The sequence below is a fragment of the Castor canadensis genome, chromosome 2 (assembly GCF_047511655.1).
Source record: "Castor canadensis chromosome 2, mCasCan1.hap1v2, whole genome shotgun sequence".
In the NCBI taxonomy this organism is placed as follows: Eukaryota; Metazoa; Chordata; class Mammalia; order Rodentia; family Castoridae; genus Castor; species Castor canadensis.
In genome coordinates, this window is record NC_133387.1 from 138,419,809 (window position 1) to 138,446,536 (window position 26,728).

General features: G+C 39.1%; 1 protein-coding gene across 2 annotated transcripts in view; it reads right to left on the reverse strand.

Moving 5' to 3' along the window:
• The window catches only part of Fbn1 (fibrillin 1), a 237,322-nt gene that overhangs the window by 106,742 nt on the left and 103,852 nt on the right, over positions 1-26,728 (reverse strand). For both annotated transcript variants that reach the window (XM_020160570.2, XM_074065892.1), the window contains exons 7-12: positions 26,181-26,378; positions 22,296-22,421; positions 14,766-14,891; positions 8,922-9,080; positions 2,398-2,583; positions 1,630-1,770 (exon numbers count right to left, since the gene is read on the reverse strand). In XM_020160570.2, the coding sequence (XP_020016159.1) occupies positions 1,630-1,770; positions 2,398-2,583; positions 8,922-9,080; positions 14,766-14,891; positions 22,296-22,421; positions 26,181-26,378 (936 nt within the window). The remainder of the gene's footprint in view (positions 1-1,629; positions 1,771-2,397; positions 2,584-8,921; positions 9,081-14,765; positions 14,892-22,295; positions 22,422-26,180; positions 26,379-26,728) is intronic.

A 26,728-nucleotide genomic window follows, 5' to 3' on the forward strand; every position in this document is an offset into this window, starting at 1 on the left:
ATTAGGTTGAAGAGTTCACATGTCATTTTTTCAGAGAAAGATTCTAAGCACATAGTAGCTTCATGCTCTAAGCTAATAAACATTTTTTCTTCTGTGAGTCTGTCCTAAAAAAACCAAACAGACCAACATTTCAGAATAGGCAACTGAATAGGATTCTGGGTATCTCTTGAAACTCTATTTTTTCCCCCACTAAACAGAAGGTCCACCCATCTGTAAGCATCCTCTGCTGACTTCTGTAAAGAATGTTAGAACCAAACATGAATTAACTGCTGTTTAAAGGGCAATTCTCATTCACCACACCATCCACCCCCATCCCCGGATGCCCGCCACATAAGGGGACCAACTAGTGGTTCAGTTGCTTATAGAGGTAAACTGGTTTATACTCCCTTGTTTAGAAAAATGATAAACTCAGGCCTAGTGATAACCCACCTTCCCACACAGGGACAGATGGAGGTCTGACCTCATGTTCCCTAACTCTGAGCTACATGTTCCCCTCTTAGCCCGCTATGGATGACTCTAGCAGGGTGCTCATGTCACCAGGAAATGAAATAGCTTGAGAAAACAAGAACTACTCATGTCTGCCTGACTGATAATTATAGAATTGGAATTTATAGTAGAACTAAGAGATGAATCTAATTGCAGAAAAGGTAAGTAGCAACTGTGTTTTTATCCAATCCAACAAATTGATTATCCTTGTGTTACATTTCCCCTGCATTAATGTGTTACATTTCCCCCTAGCTTAAATGCCTTGTCAACAATTTTTATTGGTTTTTAATGACTAACTGCAGCACATTGTTAAGTTACCCACCTAAATCAGTAAAATGTGCAAAATTTCATAATTTGGATCAGGATTTCATAACTGGGGGGGAGGGAGAAGGCTTCACTAGATTTGAACTCAGAGCCTATGCTTACCAGGCAAACACTATCACTTGAGCCATACCTACAACCCTTTCTGCTTAATATTATTTTTCAAATAAGGTCTGGCTTTTTGCCTGGACCCACCATCCTCCTACCTACACCTCCTGAGTACCTGGATTACAGGTGTGCACCACCATGCACAGCCATAGGCTTTCATAATTTCATGGTCAGGCTTTTAATAGGATGACTTAGTTGGAGTTACCAACAATGCCTTGAATACATTTAACCATGAACTCAATGTCACTGAAGTAGACAGAATGCCCCCCAAATATATTCATATCCTAATCACCAGAACCTGTGACTATGTTACATAGTAAAGGGGGAATTGAAGTTTCAGATGGAATTAAGGTTCCTAATTGGCTGACCTTGAAATAGGTCATCATCATTTCTGATGTTATAGGTAGGTGACTGTGAAGATGAAGGGAGGGGCCATGAGGCCCCTGGCCTATGATAGCTGGAAAAGCCTAGAAAAACGCAAGCAAATGCACTTTCTTTGAGAGTTTCCAAAAGAAACACAGCCCTGGTAATATCTAGACTTTAGCCCATTAAGACCTGGGTTGGTCTTCTAATTTATGAAAGTGAATGATAATAAATTTATACTGTTTTAAGCCACTAAGATTGAGATGATTTGTTACAGCAGCAATATAAAACCAACACAGTCATGAAGCAGAAATGCATTAGCCTCTTGGTGCCTAGTGATCAGTCACATACCGATACACTCCCCTCGGAGGTCCAGCTGGAATCCTTTGTTGCACTCACATCGGTAGCTCCCAGGCGTTGGAATGCAACGGCCATTTTGACAGAGATAGCGGACCAACTGACAGTAATCAGTGACATTGAATGGCAGCACCCCTAGGAGAATAACAATGACCCCATTATAATTATTTATAACTACAGAACTCTTGATCAGTACTTAATCTGGCACTAATGGATGTGATACCAAGTCATAAAGGCAGGAAGACCACTAATGGTATGCCAGGAGATCATATTTCCATTCCTGTCTTCAGACATCCCATTTGCACTGTGTAACAGGAGGGGCTACAGCCTGCTCCTCTGCTTGCTTCTCCTGGCCCCATTCACCTCCTCATTCTCAAGCCTCCATTTAGGGGAAATAACTAAGTCTGTGATTTACTGGCAGTTAACTGCTTAAAAAGCTCTTTGTATACTAAATAACCCAAAGTACAATTTTATGCCTCCCCTGCTATTAATTCATGCTGTGAATCAGATAACTCTCCCAGATACAGTTGAAAATATCAATAACAAAAGAACATCAATTTCTGGAAAGTACAAATGACTTCTATTTTTATTTGCAATAGTAAAATTAGGAAATATATATACAACACCAAATAAACTAAAAATTCAATGTAATAATAATTAGTTAACCTATTTAATGGGAAAGGCTGCATAAACAAACAAAACAATTTACTCTAATTAATGCAACAACAACAAAAAAAACCTAGGTGACATTTGCATTCTTACTTGGGGGTTCCCGAGATGGCGATGGATATGGATACTCCACTGGTGGCCGGGGGACCTGAATTGGAGGTCCGGGAGGAAAGCCAGGAGGAACAGGTTGAACTGGAGGAATGGGGCCAAGAGGCGGGGGAGGATATTCTGGTCTCCCAGGAATTACCATAGGGACAGAACACAACTTGTTGAAATCCTCTGGAAAAATACAACATAACATAACACAACAAGTTGAACTTTAGCTGATATCATAGGTCTTCAGAAACCCTTTAAAAAGAAATCTTCGAATAAAATTGATCTTTAAAGCACATTGGTTAATTGGAGAAAAGAAAAATATCTGACTTTATTTTCAGTCTGAACGCCTACAGCAATAACCATATTGGAATAATAAATTAAAACCAAAATCTCTCCAGAGTATACATCATCACATCCTCCTTCCCAAACTAGGATGTCTTTACTTATGTCAAAATTCACCTCATGGAAAAACATGAGATGCTGCTTTCAAATCCTGTTCCACCTGTGGTTCCACAGGGCTCTGAAGAGCACCCTAAAAGCTTGGATTTTGTTTTATGTGCAATGGGAAAGCCACTGAATGTCTTCAGCAGAAGTGGGATGTGATCAGATGGTGTTTTCAGAGGACCATTCTTGCTGACATATGGAGAAGTATGGAGGGAGCAAGGTTGAGCCATAAAACAGGGGTATGATAATGACAGCTGGGCACAGGAGGTGGTGATAGAATTAGGCAGAAGTAGACAAGTTTTCCCAAGCATCTTTTAATAATAAATGAAGGAGTAAATGTAAATGAGGGAATAAGAAATCAAGGATGACCTTAGTGTTTTGGTTGGTCAGCTGGGTAATGCTGGTGTCCTTTACTAAGGGGAGGAAAACTGTCATGGGGGTAGTTTGGCGGGAAGAAAACTCAAAGAATATATGAGTTTTGATAGAAGAGAGTGTGAAGCCTAGAGGGGGAGTTTGGAGCCTAGAAAAGTCAGCCTAAGTTTTGGAGTTCTCAGTAAAGAGGTAGTATTTAAAGCCATGGGGATGAATGAGTTCATCTAAGAAGTATAGAAAGTAAAGAGAAGCAAGTATAAAGATGGAGCCCTGAGAGCTCCTTGCAAAAGACAACAAAATAGATGGAGAAGTGGCCCATGGGGGAGTAATACCAAGATGGAGTGTGTCTGGTGTGAATGGCACATAATGAGTCTCTGAACTAGCACACCCTAGCTTAATCAATCACTTCCCTATGATCACAAATTTTTGGGTTGATTACTATTTTTCATAATACCAGTTCTTTATCAGAATAAATCTTTAAATTGAGACATATTTTCTCTGGGCTTGCAAAAAGCTATTTTGAAACAATAACCAGTTTTTAAGGGATGTGTTTATTTTATTCATTCTCATGTTTCCTATACATTGTCATAGCTCCCTTCTATAAGTAAACTAATCATGTGATTTTAACTTTTTCTTTCTTACCAGAATATTGATAATTTTAGTGTCAAAACCACAGTTATTCTCCATAGATGCTTCCTATATTAGTTTCAGCCATTAATAGAAATTAGGCTAGTTATTTTGTTACCTTGTAGATTAAAATTTGCCTTTTTCCAAGCCATAGTATTACGCCTTACTAAAATGCATTCATAGTTCAACCTAATGGGATATTCTGTCAATTTATGCTTAGCTACACGTAACAACTGACCATGTATTCTGCTGTTACTTGCTGGTCCATTTCTAAAATTTCTTCAATCATATTTCATATTTGCAAATCAGATCAAGTTTATGTTTTTAGAGAATTCCATTACTGCATTTTAAGTATCTGGAATTTCAACCCACGGAGATTTATAGTACTCAGTTATACCTGGATAGGATTTTTATATTGTTTACACATCCCTGACTGGGAATAATACAATACTGTTAGTCAACCACAATGATTCTTCCTATAGAGTTATCATCTGGAATGCCACATCCCTCATTCCCTGGTTGCCTGCTTCCACCAAATTTGTACCACTGAAACTGCAACTTTTGAAGTCATGATCATATATAACTCATACCTAATTCTTACTCTCAGCCTACCCCTGCAAATTGCATATAAGAGGATTTCATTATGTTCTGGACTTAATTGAATAGCAGCTCTATTAAGGGACTTGCTTTGTTTCCAAGCACTTGTAAGACCAGTTTAGCCTTTCTTTTTAAATTCTTTTCGGATTTGTAAAGAAGAAAGAGGAAAAAAGAAAGAAGAAGAGGAAGAAGAAGGAGGAGGAGGAGGAGGAGGAAGGAGAAAGAAGAAAAGAAGAAGAAGAAGAAGAAGAAGGAGGAGGAGGAGGAGGAGGAGGAGGAGGAGGAGGAGGAGGAGGAGGAGGAAGGAGAAAGAAGACAAGAAGAAGAAGAAGAAGAAGAAGAAGAAGAAGAAGAAGAAGAAGAAGGAGGAGGAGGAGGAGGAGGAGGAGGAGGAGGAGGAGGAGGAGGAGGAAGGAAGAAGAAGGAGGAGGAAGAAGAGGAAGAAGAAGAAGAAGAAGAAGAAGAAGAAGAAGAAGAAGAAGAAGAAGAAGAAGAAGAAGAAGAAGAAGAAGGAAGAAGAAGAAGAAGGAAGAAGAAGGAAGAAGAAGAAGAAGAAGAAGAAGAAGAAGAAGAAGAAGAAGAAGAAGAAGAAGAAGAAGAAGAAGAAGAAGAAGAAGAAGAAGAAGAAGAAGAAGAAGGAGAAGAAGGAGAAGGAGAAGAAAGAGAAAGAAAGAAAGAAAGAAAGAAAGAAAGAAAGAAAGAAAGAAAGAAAGAAAGAAAGAAAGAAAGAAAGAAAAGAAAAGAAAGAAAGAAAGAAGAAAGAAGAAGGAGGAAGAGAAGGATTTGGATAGCTTATCAGCATTTCTGCTAATTAGGTGGGTATATTACTTTAAGAATGCCATTAAATTTGTCTTAAGGCTTTAGAAAAGTGTATTACACTGGACCTATACTCCTTCCTATGCATTAACAATTTTCCCATGAGCCACTTTGTATTCAAGATCAGCAAGCAAGGGCTAGTTTTGTTCAACTTATCTCTATCATTCTTAGCTCCATTTAGCCCAAAGATGATGAATGATTTTTTTTAAGAGTGAGAAGCTCAGCAGTCTAAAATCCTTCCTATATCATCACTTTCCATAGGCAGAACCCAGAGCTCTACAGTATCAGTCCTAGAATATTTGAGCAAAGAAAAACCACTGAAAATTAGTTTGCTTAATCAGTCTGCTTTGCCCTAGGCCTATCTCAGGGTTGTGCATCCTCCAGTACTACATATGGGAGAGCAGCTTCCTGGAAAGCCACACATATGAACCCGGTCTTCTGCTCCATCTGTCCCAATCTCCCTGCTGCCCGCTACACCTGCCCTTCTCTTCTAGCCTCAATTCAAAGCCTCAACACAAGGAATCCACATCAGTGCTGTGATTCCCAAGTTGACATTTATATTTCTTTTTTTTCTTTTATTATTCATATGTGCATACAAGGCTTGGGTCATTTCTCCCCCCTGCCCCCACCCCCTCCCTTGCCACCCACTCTGCCCCCTCCCTCTCCCCCCAAACCCCTCAATACCCAGCAGAAACTATTTTGCCCTTATCTCTAATTTTGTTGTAGAGAGAGTATAAGCAATAATAGGAAGGAACAGGGTTTTTGCTGGTTGAGATAAGGATAGCTATACAGGGCATTGACTCACATTGATTTCCTGTGCGTGTGTGTTACCTTCTAAGTTAATTCTTTTTGATCTAACCTTTTCTCTAGTACCTGTTCCCCTTTTCCTATTGGCCTCAGTTGCTTTAAGGTATCTGCTTTAGTTTCTCTGAGTTGAGGGAAACAAATGCTAGCTAGTTTTTTAGGTGTCTTACCTATCCTCACCCCTCCCTTGTGTGCTCTCGCTTTTATCATGTGCTCAAAGTCCAATCCCCTTGTTGTGTTTGCCCTTGATCTAATGTCCGCATATGAGGGAGAACATACGATTTTTGGTCTTTTGGGCCAGGCTGACCTCACTCAGAATGATGTTCTCCAATTCCATCCATTTACCAGCGAATGATAACATTTCATTCTTCTTCATGGCTGCATAAAATTCCATTGTGTATAGATACCACGTTTTCTTAATCCATTCGTCAGTGGTGGGGCAATCTTGGCTGTTTCCATAACTTGGCTATTGTGAATAGTGCCACAATAAACATGGGTGTGCAGGTGTCTCTGGTTGACATTTATATTTCAAAAGCAATTTTCCCAGTACACAAGTCAGATATCTTAGTAGGAAGTCATGTGTTTCTAATCAGTGTAAATGGTCCCATAGTAAATTAAAGAGGGTGGGTTATTTTTTTTGGCCATAAACACAGAACAAATCAGACAAAATATATGAATTGTTGGATTTAATATATATAAGATTTTACTGCTTCTTTAATCCATACATATAATTCTCAGTGACAAACAGAAAGGCTATAGTTACACCTGTGTGCTAGTCTGTAACCCATGGTGATGGCACATTCACATACTGTGAACGGCACACTCTAAAGTATTAAGTTAACTCTGCATTTATCCATCCTCACATCCATTGTCTCTGCTAAATCCCCTGATTCAAGCATAGTTCTCAGGAATCAGGTTAAAGAGGGTTACCAAGCCAGTCTTTAGTTAGAATTGGTGGGAAAAATGGTTTTTAATACGTACTTCATCCCACTTGAATGCTTCCTATAAGTATACTAATGATAATACTATAAGTATAGTATTAATTAAATACTATGGAAGAATAAAAATCATTAGAAACTTGGGATTACCTTGATGAATGAGACTTCTTAATAAGATTTATCACCTAGTAAAAAAGTGATACATGATCTATACTCAATGGAATTTTATGCAGCCATGAAGAACGAAATGTTATCATTTGCTGGTAAATGGATGGAATTGGAGAACATCATTCTGAGTGAGGTTAGCCTGGCCCAAAAGACCAAAAATCGTATGTTCTCCCTCATATGTGGACATTAGATCAAGGGCAAACACAACAAGGGGATTGGACTTTGAGCACATGATAAAAGCGAGAGCACACAAAGGAGGGGTGAGGATAGGTAAGACACCTAAAAAACTAGCTAGCATTTGTTTCCCTCAACTCAGAGAAACTAAAGCAGATACCTTAAAAGCAACTGAGGCCAATAGGAGAAGAGGACCAGGAACTAGAGAAAAGGTTAGATCAAAAAGAATTAACTTAGAAGGTAACACACATGCACAGGAAATTAATGTGAGTCAACTCCCTGTATAGCTATCCTTATCTCAACCAGCAAAAACCCTTGTTCCTTCCTATTATTGCTTATATTCTCTCTTCAACAAAATTAGAAATAAGGGCAAAATAGTTTCTGCTGGGTAGTGAGGGGATAGAGGGGAGAGGGAGGCGGCGGAGTGGGTGGCAAGGGAGGGGGTGGGGGCAGGGGGGAGAAATGACCCAAGCATTGTATGCACATATGAATAATAAAACAATAAAAAAAAGTGATACATGAACACATATAGGCAGGAAATACAGCAGTGCCATAGCAAGAGTACAAAACAGAATTACTGGAGGAAGAAGAAACAGTTACAACTGCGATTATCTTGGGATTTTCATGGACTAAGTCATGTTTGTAAATCATATCTGTAACCAATAAGAAGGTATAAAGCAAAGAAAGATTGCAGGAGTGGGGAGTAGTGAGTAAGGACTGAAACTGTCCAGAAGTTTTAGGAAAAAAAGGACAGATTCAATTTAAAAATGCTCAGATGATGTTCAAAGGAAAACTCAATCATATAATTTAATTAGAGGATAAACGACCATAAATACCAACAAATAACAAGACAAAGTAGGATCAGATTTGGGAACTCAAAATACTATGCCAAGTGGTTAAATTTTCTTTGCAGGAAAAGGTATGACTTGGGCCACCAAATATTGCCTGAGTTTATCCTGGAGAAATTTTTCTGGACATCTTTCTTTACATCTTCCCCAGACATTTTTTAACTGAACATCAAATGAACTGTAGTTTGGAAAATATACATGTCAGCTGTGGATGTCATGTACACCAGCTGGGAGGCTCCTGCAATCCTTCAAACTCCATAAACAATAAGATTTTAGTGGAAATGAAAGGAATTATGAAAGATAAAAGAGAAATCATGAAAGGAAAAAATCAACAGAAGTTGGCCACAAGGAAGAGGAAAGTTTCAAATGTTAGGGGGGAAGGAAAGGTGGGTTCTAGATGAAGTAACTTTTATCCTACCCATTTGTTGAGTACTATATGAGAGCCACTGAGTATCTAAATGAGAATAAGACAGAACAAGGACTTCTTGCAAAGGTTGCTATTCCACGATAATAAGTGAGTTAAGTAACAAGTGGTATCTGAAAACAGTTCTCATTAAATAGACCTCTGTATTTTCTCTATGAATTATCTGGGGAAATTTCCTGGGATGCCATTTCTTATATTTGCTAAAATCTTATTGATTCATCTGATTTCCTTCAGATCTGCCTATGCACAGTGCCATTGGCTTGTAAGTTTGGGTTGGGATTCTCCATATATGACTGGAAGGGTTCTTACCTGTTGCTCTGATGGGACACATCTCAGGGGCAACAGTGACCCCTGGAGACCAGCATCGTCCAACATCACAGCAGCATTGCATTTTGGTGATGGACTGTGGCAGCTGATTAGAGCAACGGCCGTTTGCCAGAGCCGTGTAGCAGTATCCTGGGCGCACATCTGTAGGACAAAGAAACACATGTACATCCACTGAGATCAAGCCTGGGACATGGTGCCCCTTCCTCAGCATCTCCATGCCTCACAGTGGGGCTGTGGCAGGATTGACTCACACGTGTGTCCTCTGGAAGGGAAGCTATGATAGCTATACAGGCCCAGTGCTCAGTTAGAAATGCCTTGTTTCACACCTTTTGCCCCGTGTGCCGATGTACATGGTCCAAGTCCCCATTCCATACCCAAGGTGGGAATCAATGATTAAAACCATATGTGCCATAGGTTTTAAGAAAAAGGGGACTAAGAAAAGCACTGCAGTGAGAGTTAATTATTTATAAAGCCATGTCTCTATGCTGAAGAGAGCCTGGGTGTCCTTGGTTTCAAGCTACTCAATTTGAGCCACTTTAGACAAACATTTATATAAATCTACCTTAGAACAACGTTAAATCTGTGCTATCGTCAACATTCCTAAAAGATTTTTTCGTATTTTTCAGTCTGAAACTGTGAGTCAGTCAGACTTGTGAGGTTTTTGTTTTTTTTTTAAAGAAATGAGGCACTTTACAGTCCGATCTAATGGTTATTAATCAAGATTTTCTTTTGTCCTGGTGCCCTAACAAATTTTATAAGACTAATTATTTTCAAAATTCAAAACATCCATGATTCCAGTTTTTTAGTCCTATAGGATACAACAGCTCTAGAAGAATTTTTTTTTGGCAGAAAGGTATCTTTCAAAGCAATGTGGTAAGACACATTTCTATATATCACTTTTATTGGGTTACATCATGTCTAACTGTCATGACAACATCTGACATATTGCAGTACAACTTCAGGCTACCAAAAACAGCACATGGTATAGGAAAAGCCTTTGAGATACGACTGTGAAATGGAGGAGGCAGGAGCTTGCCTGACATATTTGAGGGCGTATGTCTGTTCAAGTAAAGCATAGAAGGCTGGTGGAGCAGTTCAAGTGGTAGAGTGCCTGCCTAGCAAGCGTGAGGCCCTGAGTTCAAACTCTGGTGCCACAAAAAAAGCAAAGCATATATCTATACAATCCATATAAAATAAAGTTTTGAACTGCTGAACAATATGGGGTGGGGTGGGAGAGGTAAGGAAGAAAAATAGAAGAGATTGGACTGATTAAAGTACAATATATTCACAGGTAAAATACCAAGGCAAAACCTCACCGAACAACGAACAGGCAAACAAAAAAGGACAGAAAAACAGGTCATGTTAAGGGGAGGGCATGAGGGGTAGGGTAAGTGAAAAGTGTAAAGAAGGGGGAATATGGTTGATGTATCTTCTACACTTATATGACTATGGAACACTGAAACTTGTCAAAGTCATTTGAAAAAGGGGGAGGTGGAAGAGCAAGAATAATGGAGGGATGAATCAAACATGGTACATTATATGCATAGATGGAAATGTCACAGCGAAACCTCCTGTACAACTATCATAAAACTAAGAAAAAAGGCTTAAAATAAAATAAAGTATTGAAAAGTAAATGATACTTTAAATATTTTTGTCATTTATATTTAATCGGTAGTCTTTTGTAGAGTAAAAAGGTTTTAGAATCAAAACTCCATCCTTGTTTCCTTTAACTCTGAATATTAAGCATTGAGCCCTCTTACAAAGGATCATGCTTATCATTGTTATCACCCTTCAAATCTTGAGGGTTTTAACAAATTCATAAAAATGAAATAAAATAAAACTAGGATAACTTAGAAACATTTAAATTATTTACATTGCAAAGGCATTTCTTTTGAGACAAACCATAAAAGTATAGGTTAGCTTTACAGATACAAAATCATATCTAAAAAATACTTTAAAATACTAAATAAATGTACTTTCCAGAAATTTCTTTGTGGTCCCAGTTCCTATACTATGGTCAGATTAATATTCTCAGCAAAGAGGCAGAACAAGCTGTATTCAGGCCTGGTCCAGGACAAATGGCTAAAGAAAAGTACAGACAAATGTGCTCTGTGAAGTCCCTCACACCAGGGGCATTTCTGCCATGAAGAGGGTAGAGAAATAGAACTGCCCACATTATAATTACAACACTGAAAGCCACTAATACTTTATATACTCATTTAGTAAATATTTTGGGCAATAGAAACCAAAGCTTATTAAGAATAGGAAGAGGTACTCAAAACTGGCATATATCCCAGCTTCAAATGAATTTGGTGGTCAAAAACCAGTGTACACATTTGACCAAACTATAAAATTTGTACATATAATTTTGATCATGGGCTATCTATCAAAGAAAAACTGGGACCTACAACTGCCAAAAGTAAGTTCTTAATAGGCTAATGTCTATTATCTTACAAATTATCTATGATACCATGTTATTGCCAGTCTGGCTGACTAATATGTTAAATCAATGGATCAGAAACTTTTAATCAAAATGGTGAATGTTGAGGTTGAAAAAATTACAAGTTGCATTTGTATTACTGGCAATCCCTGATTTACAAATGCTACCTGCAATGTAAAATAACCATTTTGCTCATTTTTTTCTGAAGGAAAAAATACACACAGTTACACAACTTATAATTTTAAGGAAAACCTATGCACTAATAAGAAAGAAAAGGCAAAAGAAAACTGGAAATCGGGGGCCATTTGGAAGAACTGACCCCAGGGCACACCAGCTGAAGTTTTGTATTTCCTTAGGGAGCCGTGTCTCAGAAAGGGGGTAAGTAACCATTCTGGGGCTGAATCGCTCTGCTCAGAGTTATGATAAAGGTGGCTTTGCTAATCTGAAGACCTACAAGCATTGGCAAGGAAGACTGTCAGATCCAGAGGACATAAAGAGAAGCAGGAGGAATCACAGATATCCTCGCTGTTTTAAATCTGTTCTAGCCAAGACATCTGACCGAAAAGGCATAGGGAACCTTCTTCCTTTCTCCCCTTCAGATTCACTTGGCCCTTATGCTTAGAAGCCAGAAATCACATGATATCAAAGCACATATATTATATCATTAAATAAATATTTTCAGGCCATCCCAGGCCTCTTCAAACCAACCATTAACATTACTGCGTCCAACCAGGACCTACTCGTTGTGAGGCCCAAAGTGGGACAGGATGCTCTTAGGAGTTGAAGTGATAGATCACACTAATATGGAAAGAAAGCCATACACAAAAGAATTATAAAGGACCAAAGTAAGATCATAGAATGAATACTAAGAGCTAGGATAAAGCTGAATGTTGGTGATGGGGAGGGTTAAAAGTGTCAGAATGTGGTGACAGAGGTAATACTAGAAATTTTATGCTTATAAAAGATACATAAAGACAATACTACAGAGCCAGGCTTGGTGGTCCATACTTGTAATCCTAGTACTTAGGTGGCTGAGGCAGAAAGATCATGAGTTCCAGGCCAATGTAGGCTAAATAGTGAGTTCCTGTCGATTAGTTACTTTCACTATTTCTGAAATCCAACTTATAAACATTGGATTGCTTTATATGTTGGGAACTATTTTTATTTTCTTGTCTATGGGAGTAATTTGGGGGAGGGGTCTCTGTGGTTGAAGGGAAATAAGAGTATTAGGAAAGACAGAATTGCCACTTGGATCGTTCTGTACAAGTTGTTAATTATGGCTACAATACGGTTCCAAGGAAGAAGAAGCAGTGCTTTCCTTGGGGTATGGGCAAGAGAGTTCATTGTATCTGGCATTCATGGGAGGAGGCCATGAGAGCAGTCTGGCCTGCAAACCTGGGCAGGCCCATGGTGGGATCCCAGCCCCCCATTCATCTCCTGCTCAAGCCTTTGGACCAAAGTATTTACCTAGCCTCTCGGAATCACACCTTCTTTCATCTATAATACTGTCCTGGACATTAATCAAATAATTTACATAATAAAATACCTCACACCTAAGAGGTGATCCAGGAATCTTAGTTCTCTCTCCCTCCTCCTTTATAAAATGTCAGTTTGGTTATATTTGACAAAAAGCAAAGAATTTTAAAAATGTAAACCATCTGATATGTTAATGTATTTTAATCCATTTAATGTAGTTTGGGAGTCTCTGAGAGTTAACAAAATCTACCTCTTGTCTGGACAAGAAAAGTTCCTGATTTACCTCTCTTCTGATCACCTTTAGTGAATTTTATGTGCTAACTGGTGCAGGTGGGAAAACAAAGAAGCTACATGAATTCTAGTTGTTCTTTCTCTGCAGCTCCAGTATCCATGATAGACCTGGGGAAATCATGAATCCAGACACCACTGCTCTTTCTAAGGAAAAGTCCAGATATACTTCCCTTACTAGGGAAGTTGTAATTATCCAAATGTCAACAAAAGAGCTGGTCCTTGGCTTTTATTATATGTGACTTTCAAGTACATTTCAGCTTTGGTTTGAAATCTGTGGTGAAGATGAGAGTGTCTTTGAAAATATGGGACCAGAAGCAAACATTAAAAAAAACAGGATTTATCCTTCCCCAAGACTTTGTGCCACAGACCTGCTAGCTTTGTCCTGATAATAACAAATAATTATTTGACTGGGCATGGTGGTGCATGTCTGTAATTCCAACTACATAGGGGAAATTGGTAGGAGAATCACAGTCAAAGGCTAGACCCAGGCCAAAAAAAAAAAAAAAAAGGTAAGACCCTATCTGAAATATAACTAAAAGTAAAAAGGTCTGGTGGGCATGGCTCCAGTGGTAGAGAGTGATGCCCTGAGTTCAAACTTCAGAAGTGCCAAGAAAATAAAAAAGATTTACTAATTCTGATATTCAACAAATACTTATTGAGTGCCTACTACATACAAAAATGTGTGCTGTGACCAGTGATAACAAGGGTAACAGTCTTCAAGGACAGCTTACAACTTAATCCAGAAGATAAAAACATTCAGACACATAGATTTCCCTACAAAGTCATTTATGAGAAGCATGTCCTCAGGTAAGGGAGAAACTGCTTTCAAGTCAGCTGATCTGTGTTTTGAGTGGTGTAACATGTGACTCGAGGCACAAAGGACCCAAATGAATGGCCCACTTGCAGTGAGAAGCCTGGACTGTGCCACAGGGATAGTAAGGTTGGGAGGAGATTAGAGAGTGAAGCTTCTTAACTACTAGATTGTGCTTTCTGGAACCTGCTCCCAAGTCTAGAATACTAGACTTTGAAGGAAGTCTTAACAATCATTAAATCTAGATGCTGTCAAACATAACTTGTAAACAATAGTACCCTTATTTCATTGATGCCTTACATAGACGCCTAACACCATCAGATAAGAGTGGAAAAATAGGCCTAAAGAATGTGTGTGTATAATGGGGGGATTAGAGAGAATCCTCTCCCTAGTCACTGTCCCCCTCCCCAACCTCATTCCCAAGTCCTAGTGGAAAACTACTGGAGATATTTGAGCAAGAGTGCTACTTAATCAAAGCACAATTTTAGGAAGATAAATCTGACAAGACGGACTGTACAGAAGCCAGAAAGCAAGAAGGCCAAGTAAGTGATTGTTGCAAAACTTCTGACCTAAATTAGCACAGATCCTGGGAAAAGACTGAAGGTATGGTAACAAATCCCAAAGCAAAGCCCAGGATGCATCTGTTCTTTAACAGGGTGCCCAGCTGTTCAATACATTTCCACATATGCACATTTTTACCTCAACTGAGAAATGATATGCACCCCCACCCAACCAGGCTTGTTCTGAAAGATGTTCATTGCAGAACTGATTTGTAAAAACCATGCATGATGTCTGCAATCAAACCCACCTATGCATCTGGTACCATCAGGAGAGGTGTAAAAACCCGGAGGGCATTTGCAAAAGTAACTGCTGACTGTGTTGGTACATTCACCCCCGTCGCAGATTCCAGGAATTGTACTGCATTCATCAATATCTGGAACACAAAGAAGAGTTTCAGTATTCATAGAAGAAAGCGTGAAACAGCTAGTCATTCAGTCAAACCATGTCATTAGAAGCAGCCATTGTTACAGAATAAAAGCTGCACAGGGAAATAGTCCATTCAAGAGTGTGTTCTTCTCTCAGCACAGATTCACCCCAGGTGTTTACCAAATTCATGAGATTAGAGAAAAGTAAACTCACCCTTCTTGGGAATCTAAAACCAGGTACAGTTGTTTCAACAATTAACTATGGTTTCCAAATATCATTTATTTTGAAATTTTGCTTTTCCTTTGCTCTCCATGTTTTGCATTGAATTGAACTCCCATACTAATTATTCTATGGTCTACCTTACTTCCTTTATTCCTTTTCAATCTGATTTTCCACAAAGCAGATATTAAAGTCTGTCAGCAAAGAACTTGTGGTCTAAGTGTGGAACAAGAATTGGTCAACTTGGGTAACCAGACTAAGGGTAGGGAGTACCAATTTGGTTTTTCAGTGGCACACGCAAACCACTTAGATGGTTTTCTTTGTGTTTAGGGAATGCACATTGGTGAGACCCAAATTTCCCTTCAAGACAGGACTCACTGCCCCAGCTGTTGGGAGTGTTATCAGAAGACTGCCTGCCTTTGGATCTTGGCTTTTTCAAGGACCTGCCTCACCCAAGGTCACACCTTCCCTAAGTACCTGTGATGATAAATTATGAAACAGGGACAAAGTTCTGGTCATCTCGAACCCAGTGGGGGACTACTCTGAAAGTCACTGCAGCTCCCCATTTTCCTCTGGGGTCAGGTGAGGCTGATACTGGGCTGCACAATGCTCACCTTCTCTGTCTGCACTCTCTTGACTCTAGTCTCTCTCTTCCTTAGGTATTGAACCCAAGGACTTCCCCAAAGGGTTGACCCCACTATCTGCTTCAAGGAAGCAATAAATGTCCTTTTAAGCCTTATCTGATTATTTCCTTCAAATAGAGCTTTTCAGTAGCCCAACCCTCACTGGCAAATGTCAACATATGGCAGCAGGAGGGGGAGAGAGAAAATTGAGCAGCCTTTGTTTAGGTGAGAAGCAAACTCAGGCCACAGCAGATCCTTATGGTCTCTGCTCCCAAACAAGTAGGGCTGTCTACACTGACCTAGGGAGAGGTCAGTGCAGAAGTACTGTGATAGCCAGGCTGACACGGTCCAAGTTCAGAAAGGCATATGACCTCAAAATAAGAAAAGTTACTTCTCCATCTAAGTTCTGCTCTTTGTTTATAAAACAAAATAGGATTCTATGTGGAATAGCTCAAGTATATTTTGATTCAAGTTCACCTTGTTAGTCAAAATGGCAGTAGTCACACAGGCAGTAACCTTTTGAAAAGCAAAATTAACCATTCTTCTATGCTAGGCTACAGGCTAAACCAAACAACACTGCACTGTTTATATGAGAGTCAATGCTAACATAAACAGCATTGCCATTGTGAGTTTGTGTAATGGTAAAGGTGCATATTCTACTCCGACAGATATAAATTTCACTGGAGTGAAACACTCAAGCAAAGACACTGCTAAGGATGGTGCCTAAGGTTTTAAACTCAGCACAATATCTCAAAACATTGTAAGACTATTCTTTTCCATAGGTCCTTCTGTATTTCCTCAGTCACACTTCTACTTAACAAAACAAAACTAGACTAAACAAACAATTGTATCAAAGTCTACATTATTCAAAACCCCATTTAAGGATAGGGAAAGATGTAATTATAAAACAAAGATATTAAGAAGAATGTACCTTTCCCAGAGTGTTCCTAAAAGTTAATGTCTGAGTCACATAACATCTACCAATGATCATCTATTAAAATAGTTCAAATCTATTAATATAAATGACTACTACCCTCTTTATTAAGGCCACTGAACATATAACTTAAGTTCAGAACATATAACTTAAATAAATTTAATCCAAAAAGGCTAAGAAAAGAAAAAGATCAGAAAAAAAGTTATTTAAAAAACAAATATAAAAAAAATTAATTTGGCCGGACAGGGGAAATATCTTTCACACTCCAGCCAGTTTAGATGTGGACAATTTATTGAAGATAACAACAGCAACAATGATAATAATGAGAGGTCATTTGTGTTGAGTGCCAGACAGTTTATAAATGCTTTTTGGATGTCAACTTATCAAATGCCTATAACGAAGGTGTGATTATGGGACCTGATTTCTATACCTCTAGTGCCCAGGCATACGTGTTAAATGATACCAAGCCCTTCAGGACACTGATACAAATAAAACTTTAATTAAGGGCAAAGAGACTCATCATTTATATAGTGATACCAAATCAAGTCTTCAACTGGTCAGGGCTTGCAGAGCAGAGGGGGTTTCCATCTAGGTACATGCCTTCAAAGGCAAACAGGCCAGGAAATATATTATAGCACACATCTCCTTAATCTTCACTCAAAAATAAACTGGGGCTAAGCAAAGCTGTTACATTTGAAGGTATTTAAATACCTTCAAATTCTCCTAATGTCCCCTCCTCAATGACCCACCATCTTCCTTGGTGCCTAGTGCCTTTCTTCTTTTATGAACCACCTTGCTTCTCAGCCCCATTGCTTCAAAATGATAAAAGCAAAAGCTGTGCTGTCATATTAAGCTGTGGTCTTTTACAGGTAAAAGGCCATTATAACGTGTTTGAATGGAAATCACACTCTGAAATTCATTCACACTAATGCATTATTTCTCCAGGTTCGTACCAGTCTGTGTTTGACTCCTTTGAATAGAACTTTAGCAATCCCGAGTAACAAAATTTGAGAATGGTGTCTTTCACATAGTTTCTGTAAGTCAGTCTGTGTCAAATGCCAACCTCAAAATAAATCAGTTAGGAAGGCCTGGAGGGCACTGGGGCTAGGCTAGGAAGAGCTGTTTCTGTGCTCTGCACACCTCTCACTGTCTCCTTGAGGCAGGAGAGGGAAGCAGAGCTGCTGGGAAGTTGCTACCCATTGGCAACAGGAACAGCCTCACCAGCGTCTTGCTGTACCTTCCCTCTCCACTTGCCGCCCCATCCTTTGTTATTTTTCCTACTCATTCCTCTGTCTTACCTGTTCTCCCCAGGTATTCCTCCCAGCTTTAGGCTACTTCCCTTTCCTGGGCTACCCTGGCAGAAAGAGAGGAAGGAGATGGGCCTGAGAGTTTGTCTCAGTTCTGAAATAGGCATCATTAATAGTTGCTGAGCTACACGAAGCTCCTTCCAATATTGTGGGCTTCACAAGGGAAACCAATTACTGTCTAGATTACTAACCAACTGAAAAAATTGCAGCAACTTCAAAAAAATAACAGGTGACACTAAACTTTATGAATACCACTGAGCCTGTTTTTATTATACAAACTTGACCCACTATCAAAGGCTCAATGGAAAGGTGAAAGGTTTCTCAAGTCACGTTGGGAAAAGCATTCACCATACTGTTTAGAGTCACACCACATATGCCAGCTTTCATGGTTTCTTATCCATGCAGCATCAGTGATCTGATCACAACTTGGAAAAAATAAGTATGAAGGTGGAGTCTGGAAGGAACTTCCATGTATCCTCTTGTTCAGCCTTTCCAGTTGAGTAACTCAGAAATGGTGTGTCTAAGATCCCACAGGAGACTGGGCACTTCACCAAAACTAGGGCCAGATTGACCTTGCTCACAGAGCTCTTTTGTCTATAACACGTAGACTTCATTCCACAAATTGTATTGGGTGCCAGTTATCCCAAGCATTAAGAGTCAAGAGCCTGCAACTAGCTGCAGAAGATGGAGCCCCACCCATGGCAATAAGCCAAGCACCCCAGGGACTCTCCTTGTGCCTGAGAGAACAAGAGCTCCTAACAGAAAGGAGTCATCAGGTAAATATGCCATTATTTTGGGAAGGAAAGTCCTGAGATCTTTGGCTCACATGTTAAGGAGTAAAAAGACTTGGGGTCTCATTTTTTAAAGTCTTTTGCATCGTGCAGTGCCATTCTAGTTGTTAAGGGCTGAGCTGACAATAATTTAAATCCCAAAATATTAGTGGTTAATTAGAAATCCAAGGGATTTATTCCAGAAATAAAACTTAATCCCTTAATTACACTTTTTACTTCTTAATTTCCTCCCACAGTAACCTATGCAAATATGGACTTGATTCCCAAAAGAAAAAGGGGGACAGACTCATGTTCTTTCAGTACACACACTCCTCAGTCATTGGAAAGAACATAAAAAGGTGAGCATGAACTCTTTTTCCCAAATAACAGCTGTAAATCTCAATCTTTTTCTTCTTAGGTGTATGAAAATCTAATTATTACTTAATGCACGTAAATTGTACACATTTATATAAGCTAAAGTTTGGGGAAAAGATGATATTTTGAGAAAGAAGGGAGAATTCTGAAAAAGTAAAATCTCATAAAAAGCACTTTAAATAAAGCCTTCTTACATATTGAGAATTACTAAGACCCATTTGATTGAATCAGTTTTTTTGTAAGTACTGTAAAAAGTACCCAATATCTTTTCCAAGACAAGAGGAAGATTCATTTAAAAGTTACTCTAAGTAATGGCAAAGATGCCAGAACAATGCTCACAAGGTGCTTTGATCTTGAACTTGAATGGCCACCAAGGGCCCTTGTGTTGAAGGCTTGGTCTCCAGAGTGTGGTGCTATTGGAAGAGGTAGAACCATTAGGAGATGGAGCCTAATGAAAGGAAGTTATGGCATTGGCAGTGTGCCTTTGAGGGGAATACTGGAACTCTCAGCCCCTTCCCTCTCTCTTCTGCTTCCCAACTGCCATGAGGTGAACAGTCCTCTTTACCAGGTACTTCTGCCATGATAGACCAGGGCCAACGGATAATAGACTGAATCCACGAGTCAAAATAAATCCTTCCTCCTTGAAAGCTGATTACCTCAGGTATTTTTTCAGAGTGATGGAAAGATAACCAATACACAATGGCACAGAACCCACCGCTGTGCCTAACCATCTTCCTCGGGCTCCTACCGGATCTATTGTCTTATGGTGTTTGTGAGCCAGATTTTCTAGGCTTGCTCTACTCAGAGGCTAGCCTAGGCCTAGAGTTGTGATATTCCCCTAGTGACGTGCTGTAACTGGAAAAGAGCAAGGGAATTAAAAAAGGGGACCCGGTTTGCCGAGACTTCTTAGAGGACTTTCTGTTGACTTTCCTATCAGAGCAAGACAGGTCTGCAATATTCAAACCAGCCTCCAGGGCAGAGTCCATGCAGTACTAATGAAAGAATATCCTATCTAATATCAACTTTGCATTAAAAAAGGTGGAAAAAATCATCTAAATTTAATGTAATAGTAGATGGCAAACTGGGAAAAAAAGGTCTAGCTAAAAATTGTTCTGTTTATCTTCTTGCTACAGAGTCCGATATGTAGGTGAAAAAAATTTTTGTGTGTTGAAAAGAATTAAGTAATTCTCAGGCTGAATTTTGGTCCATTGGATATACCATATTAATGGATTTATTGGGATTAGTATAAGATTTGAATCATTTTTCTTTCAGCCTGAGCATTAATCTTTATCTTCTGTTTAGTCCACACCCATAGCCTATTCTTGACTGCTAACTTACTGGTCTGAGTGAAAAGCAAGAGACACAAAACCAATTCCAGTTCAGGCCGAAGGCTCTCAGAATTCCACAAAGCAAAACACAGACTGGACAAGTCACCTCGTCTGTACTGTCCCAAGTCTCAAAGCTGACAGTATCTCTCACAGCTGAATATATCAAACTAAGAAAGCTCAAAATGTAAGCGTCAATACACTGTTTCCAAGGGTTTTCCATGTGATAAATTTTACTAGCTTGTTAAATTAATGTCATAAAAAGAGGTCCATGACCTGAAACTCTACACAACAATATTTGAAAAAGTTCCAAATATTAGGAACCAGAGTTGTTAAAGTAGTTGTAAGAGCTTTCATCTAGGAAAGAAGACAATACAATATAATGTAGCCCAAAAAACACCAGAATGTGAGTGGAAATGAAGTCACCTTGAGTGCTGCCTGAATAACCTCCTGGGCAGCTAACACACCCAAAACACAGTCCTTTACTGATAACATCAAAGGGGGGACCTGGGTGAGTGCTTTGCCTTCTTCAACATCAATACTCTTTGCTTCAAACTTAGATATACTATACAACTTCTAAATACATTCATCTATAGTCAATTTTATTGTTCTTTAAAACGTAAGATGTTTGTTAAAATCCCTAGTACAGAAAGAACTAAGCATGTTTCTCAGCTACCTCAAATAACTATGTCTAACATATCCAAGAATACAATAGCAGTTATAAATTCTATGATGAATAACAACCTAAAAACAACCCCAACCCATAAAGGTAATTCTATCAGGGTTAGTTTATTTTATAATGGGCAAGCAAATATTAAATGTCTGGCATGTCATTGATGAATTGCACCTTAAATTTAAAGCTTTCTTTTGCTGGTATGATATACTGTGCAACCAACAAAGAGGTTAGGGATCCAAGCCCAGATAAATAACTTTGAATGAACTATGCCTCATTGCTACAGTCTAGGCGTATACATACTACAGCAACTGTTTTCAATAAAATTACATAATCTAAACAAAATCTCAGATCACAGCAGGTAGAATGAGTTGAGAATGAGAGTTTTCTCTTCTGAGCTTGATAAGACAGAGAACTTTGAGAATACTGCTCCTTTGCTGTCAGACATTATTATATATGTTTTACTAAAGTAAAGAGAGTGCACAGCTAACTATTTATTTTCTAGATGCTTCCTGCTCACAAAGAAATAATAGCACTTGAAAGCCAAGCCTTTTTGCACAAATAACATTAGTGGTGAATATGAAAACATGTTCTATAATACACATGTTTAGAAATTTATTCTATAAAATAAATGCAAATACAAAAATTTACTTCAAGTTACTTTTCCGTTTGGCTCACATTACAAAGGTTTCCACTTGAGAGGCATATGTCATACTCCAGAAAAGAAAATCCTAAGCTTGTACTAGGAGCATAAATTTGTGAGTTAATACTCCCCCCACAAAAAAAATCTCAAACATACATTTTAACTAGAAAAACATCAGACGATGTCTTATTCTGAATGATATCTAATGATCAAATTTAAATTCATGTCTCAAGAACTATGCAAAAACATGTGTCTTGAACATTTTAGACCAAATATTGGTCCAAAAATATTTCATGTTTTAATATTTAATTTGATTCAGATGGGCCTCTTACTTTGGGACTGTAAAAGTGGAAAAAGCTGCAGGGTTTTTCTGGTTCAATGGCACAAAGGAATATTATTCCTGGTAAGAATATTATATTTACACTTTCATGGATAACAATGAAAGAAAGATTTAGGAACAATTAGGAAACAAGCTTGTCACCGATGTTGAGTTTTGTCTGCCCTCTCCCATTCCCCTTGCTACAAAGCATGAGATTTCTTACCTTCACATTTTTGTGACACTTCATTAAATTTGTGTCCAGCAGGGCACTTGCACTCAAAAGACCCAACAGTATTAATGCAATTTCCTCCTTGACAGAGCCCGGGGATAGCCTGGCATTCATCCACATCTGTCAGGTTTTGGAAGAGAAAAAGATTCATATAAAATTCATTGCAGAAGAAAATGTGATTTTGTCCACAATGATATTACCATATTTATATTGATGTGTTCATCAAAATATTTGGAATATGATGAGAAAAACTATTTCTCACAACTATATTATGCAAATAAGTTGTTAGGAACATAACTTGGTCAGTAATGTTTTGTAAGAAGTAATCTTTCTGGGCATGATGGCTCCTGCTTATAATCCCAGCTACTTAGGATGCAGAGATCAGGAGGAGCATGGTTCAAGACCAGCCTGGGCAAAAACTTAGCAAGATCCCTTCTTAACCAATAAGCAGATGTGGTGGTGAACACCTGTCATCACAGCTACACAGGAAGCACAAATAGGAGGATTGCAGTCCAGGCTGGCCCAAGCATAAATGTGAGACCTTATCTAAAAAATAAGTAAAAGCAAAAAGGACTGGTGGAGTGGTGCAAGTGGTAGAGCACCTGCCTAGCAAGTGTAAGGTCCTGAGTTCAAACCCCAGTACCACAAAAAAAAAAAAAAAAAGAAAAAAAGGTGTTCTTTATTTTCCCTCAGGCAAAAGAGAATATTACTGCTAACTTGTGGGTTTTGTTACATATGTAGAAAAGTATTAGGATATAATGATAAAAGGCGATTATTTACTGTCTCATTTTCATCTCTAGATTAGCAGTAATAATTAGTTACCTGTAAAATTCTTAAAAGTCAGTATGCAATATATTTATGCTATAAAACTACCTTTAATGTTGTGCTTAAAACAAAATTCATTTAAGGTCCCTCAGACTGTGTAAGACAGTTAATGTTTTATACAAATGGAGTTGGAAAGGTCCTCTTTACCTTCTAAAGAATTGTACAGAAAAGTTAAACACCTCAGATATTTGCTGCTAGACATGTAGACCTATCTTACTGGCAGAGTATCTCCCAGAGAGAATCTTTTTTAAAGTAAGTCAAATTATGTCCCTCCCCAGCACAAAACTCAAGTCCCTGGGAAGTTCTAGAAAGTTCCATATGACCTTTCTGCTCTCTGACCTCACCACTCAGTCATCTCCCACTCCTCTGCCACTCCACAGTCTTATTCAAATATACCAAGGATGTACCTGCCTCAGAATTGCATAGTGGTGGCCCCTCTGCCTGGAATGCTCCTCCCCCTGGAGTGTTGTGTGGTTCATTCTGTCTCATCCTTCAGTCTCTGCACCAATGACACTCAGCAGTGACTTTTCCTTAGCCAGTGTGATGGCTACATATAGCACGCTGGCCCTCACAACCAATTCACCAACATGGATCTGTTTTGTGTTACATATTATGGACAATCTAATCTTCCACAGAACAGAGACTTTGTCCACTTTGCTCAACAGCTCTAACCCAACACCTAAGGACTAACTGTGGTCTTATGTATAACCCAAATATTAACCTACTCAGACCAAGGTTCATCATCTTAGGCTCACTACATCCAGTTATAAAGATGGTAAAAACTTTCAATATATTTTGAAGTATACAGTATATTATCATTGTTGTTTGTAGTCAAGCTACTGTACAAAAGCACACCAGATCTTCTTGCTCCCATCTAACTGCAACCTCTCCCCATCCCTTCCTCCCCAATCCTCTGCCTGCCCTCTGGTAACCACCACTCTGCTCTCAAATTCCGTGAGATCAACTTTTTGAAATCTACATAGGAGATCATGAGGTATTGTCTTCTTGTGTCTGTCTCTCCATCTCTCTATTCATCACACAGAAAAGACTGACTGTATGGAGAGCTCCCGCTGAGCGAGTCTCACATCTCTTCCTCTGCTCTGAGTATTCTTCGAGAATACTCTTTAGTTTCCTTTTCACTGAGTGAAGCAATAAAGTGATTGCTGTTTGTAGGATCAATCTCAACACTCATTGTTGAGAAAAGTCAGCATATAGTAAAAGGTGTACTAAAGGAAGAGCCATTTATTTTGGCATAAAAGTGTCACTTACTGTTTTAAAGGATTGTTCTGACCCACAATGACTATATTGAAATATAATTGGATTACGTTTCATAAATGTTTTCAGTTTTGTCTTAGACCAGAATTTTCCATTTTCTGATATCCTGAATATGTTTATTATAATATTATTTGGAATTGTGGATTCATACAGAGGCAAATACAGATAGTCTTGGTGATCATGGGCCAATAGGAAATATAAATGCAGTTCTCCACTGGTTATATGTTCCAAGACACCAGCAAGAAGAGAACCCCACAATGCTGGGAGAATCTCTCAAAAAAAAAAAAGAAAGAAAGAAAGAAAACAAACTGATAACAACACAAACAAAAAGTCAGAAGAATTTCACCCTCCAAGTGGCAATATAAACTGCTATTTTGATGCCATGAGGTTTCACAAATTTCTTATAAAATTTTGTTTTTCCTTTAGATATTGAATGGTGGAAGGAACAGGAAGCTAATTTGGGGAAAATCCAGATTGTATGAAACCAATAGCAGCTAAGGAGAAGGTGGTTCTTCCCTCTCCCTCTCTTTCTCCTACTTTTGTAAGCACCCTAACCTCTGACGATGAACTCATGGACAGGCTGCTGAGCACTTGAGGCCTGCCTTTCTAGTCACTGTCAACAAGTCATGGGTATTAGCTAACTTCAGAACTTGGAGACTAACACACTCTTCAAAACTCACTGGGACTTTCTAAGAATGGGAAAAATAAGAAGGTACCAAAGAAGGCATTTAACTCTTATTTTTATAAAACTCTACAATCAATCCTTTCTCTAATTCTGGGGTTTCAAAGTGACTTTTTGGTGCTTCAGTCATTCAATACTATATGTTCAAGGGCATCCAGAGATGTTTGATGTTGGATGTGGAAGCCAGTGAATCAGGACTAACAGTATCAGAAGTGGCATTTACTGGAGTATAATTTAATAGAGACCCACATAACTGTGTGACAGAGCCCAAACTCTGTTTTAGTGCAGATTACTCTGAGAATTAGTGTAGAGTAAAGTAGAACTATTAACCATTTTCCTCAGAAATCACATCCTGAATATTCTGAAAATATTGCAACTATCTTAAAAAAGCACTGGACATGTCAAAAGGAAGCAGAGAGAGCCTGGGAGTTTTCAATCCCATCAGTTTAGTGTGGAGCTGCCTCCGTTCACTTCCTTCTGCTTCCTGCCAGACATCCAGACAATAAAAGAATTTGTACAGCTGGAGGAACAGAAGTGAAAGCCAAAAACAGAGTCAGGGTTTCTAGGGGAGGCAGAAGAAGCAGTGAGCAGGCGACATCTGGGGATATTTAAAATGTGAAACCAGTTCTAATTTATTTCTGACTTGTAAAAAAATGTATAATGTAGCATGTCAAATATCGAGAGGAACAATTTCCTTCAGGTCAGTTAAGTGCAACCCATCAGACAGAGAACAGTTTCAGAGGAAGACAAAAAAAACAAAAAGTGAAGAACAACAAAAATTACCTTGTTCCCAAAATTTACATTGGGTTCCTACGTGGCATCACTATAAGGCACAGCATGTCTGTACACAGAATGCCACCACCCCTGCAGCCAGAGGTACATGGAAAGACTTCTGAGGTCAGGGAGGATACTGCTGGCAAGAAAATCCCAGCCAGACTTCACTGTGTCTCGTGAGCCACGTTCCTGAGGCGTTAGCTGGATGTCATGGCAGAGTTTCTCTCTAACACTGCTTTTCCATTCTCTTGAACGTCTCTGGAGAATGGCTCTCCAAAGCACAGAAGATCACCCATTAATAATCCCACCAGGCTGGCTTTTACCTTGACACGCTCCTGTGCGAATGTTTGGAATGAAGCCACGACGGCAGGGGTGAGGCTGAGCGGGACACATCTCACAGGGGTGGCCCCAGGCTCGGCCCACTGTGGCACAGCAGAGCGTTTTTGTGCAGACAATCCCACTGAGCTGTCCTTGGCACATCTGGTTGCTGACCACAGTAAAACACGGGCCTGTCCTGTAATCTGAAAAGAGAGAACAAGAATCCCATGAAAGTCCAGAAAAGCAAGAACCATCAGACAGAAGAACAGCTGAACCCCATCTTCCTCAACTCTAAATTGAGAAGTGGCTCTCAAAAAGGAGGGGAAGTCACACATCACCGACTCTGTGTAGAGCCCTGGGCAGACCTTTCCATCTCTGAACCTCATCTTTTCCTCACCTGCAAAATGGGGATTAAAAAACATTGGATCCTATCCACTTTAAAGGTGCCATTGTGAGGCATCTAATGAAAAACCTTCACAACGGTAAACTGCAATGTTATAACCCACTTGCTCACGCAAGGTAATGTGTCAGTGCCTACACTGAATCAGCCCTA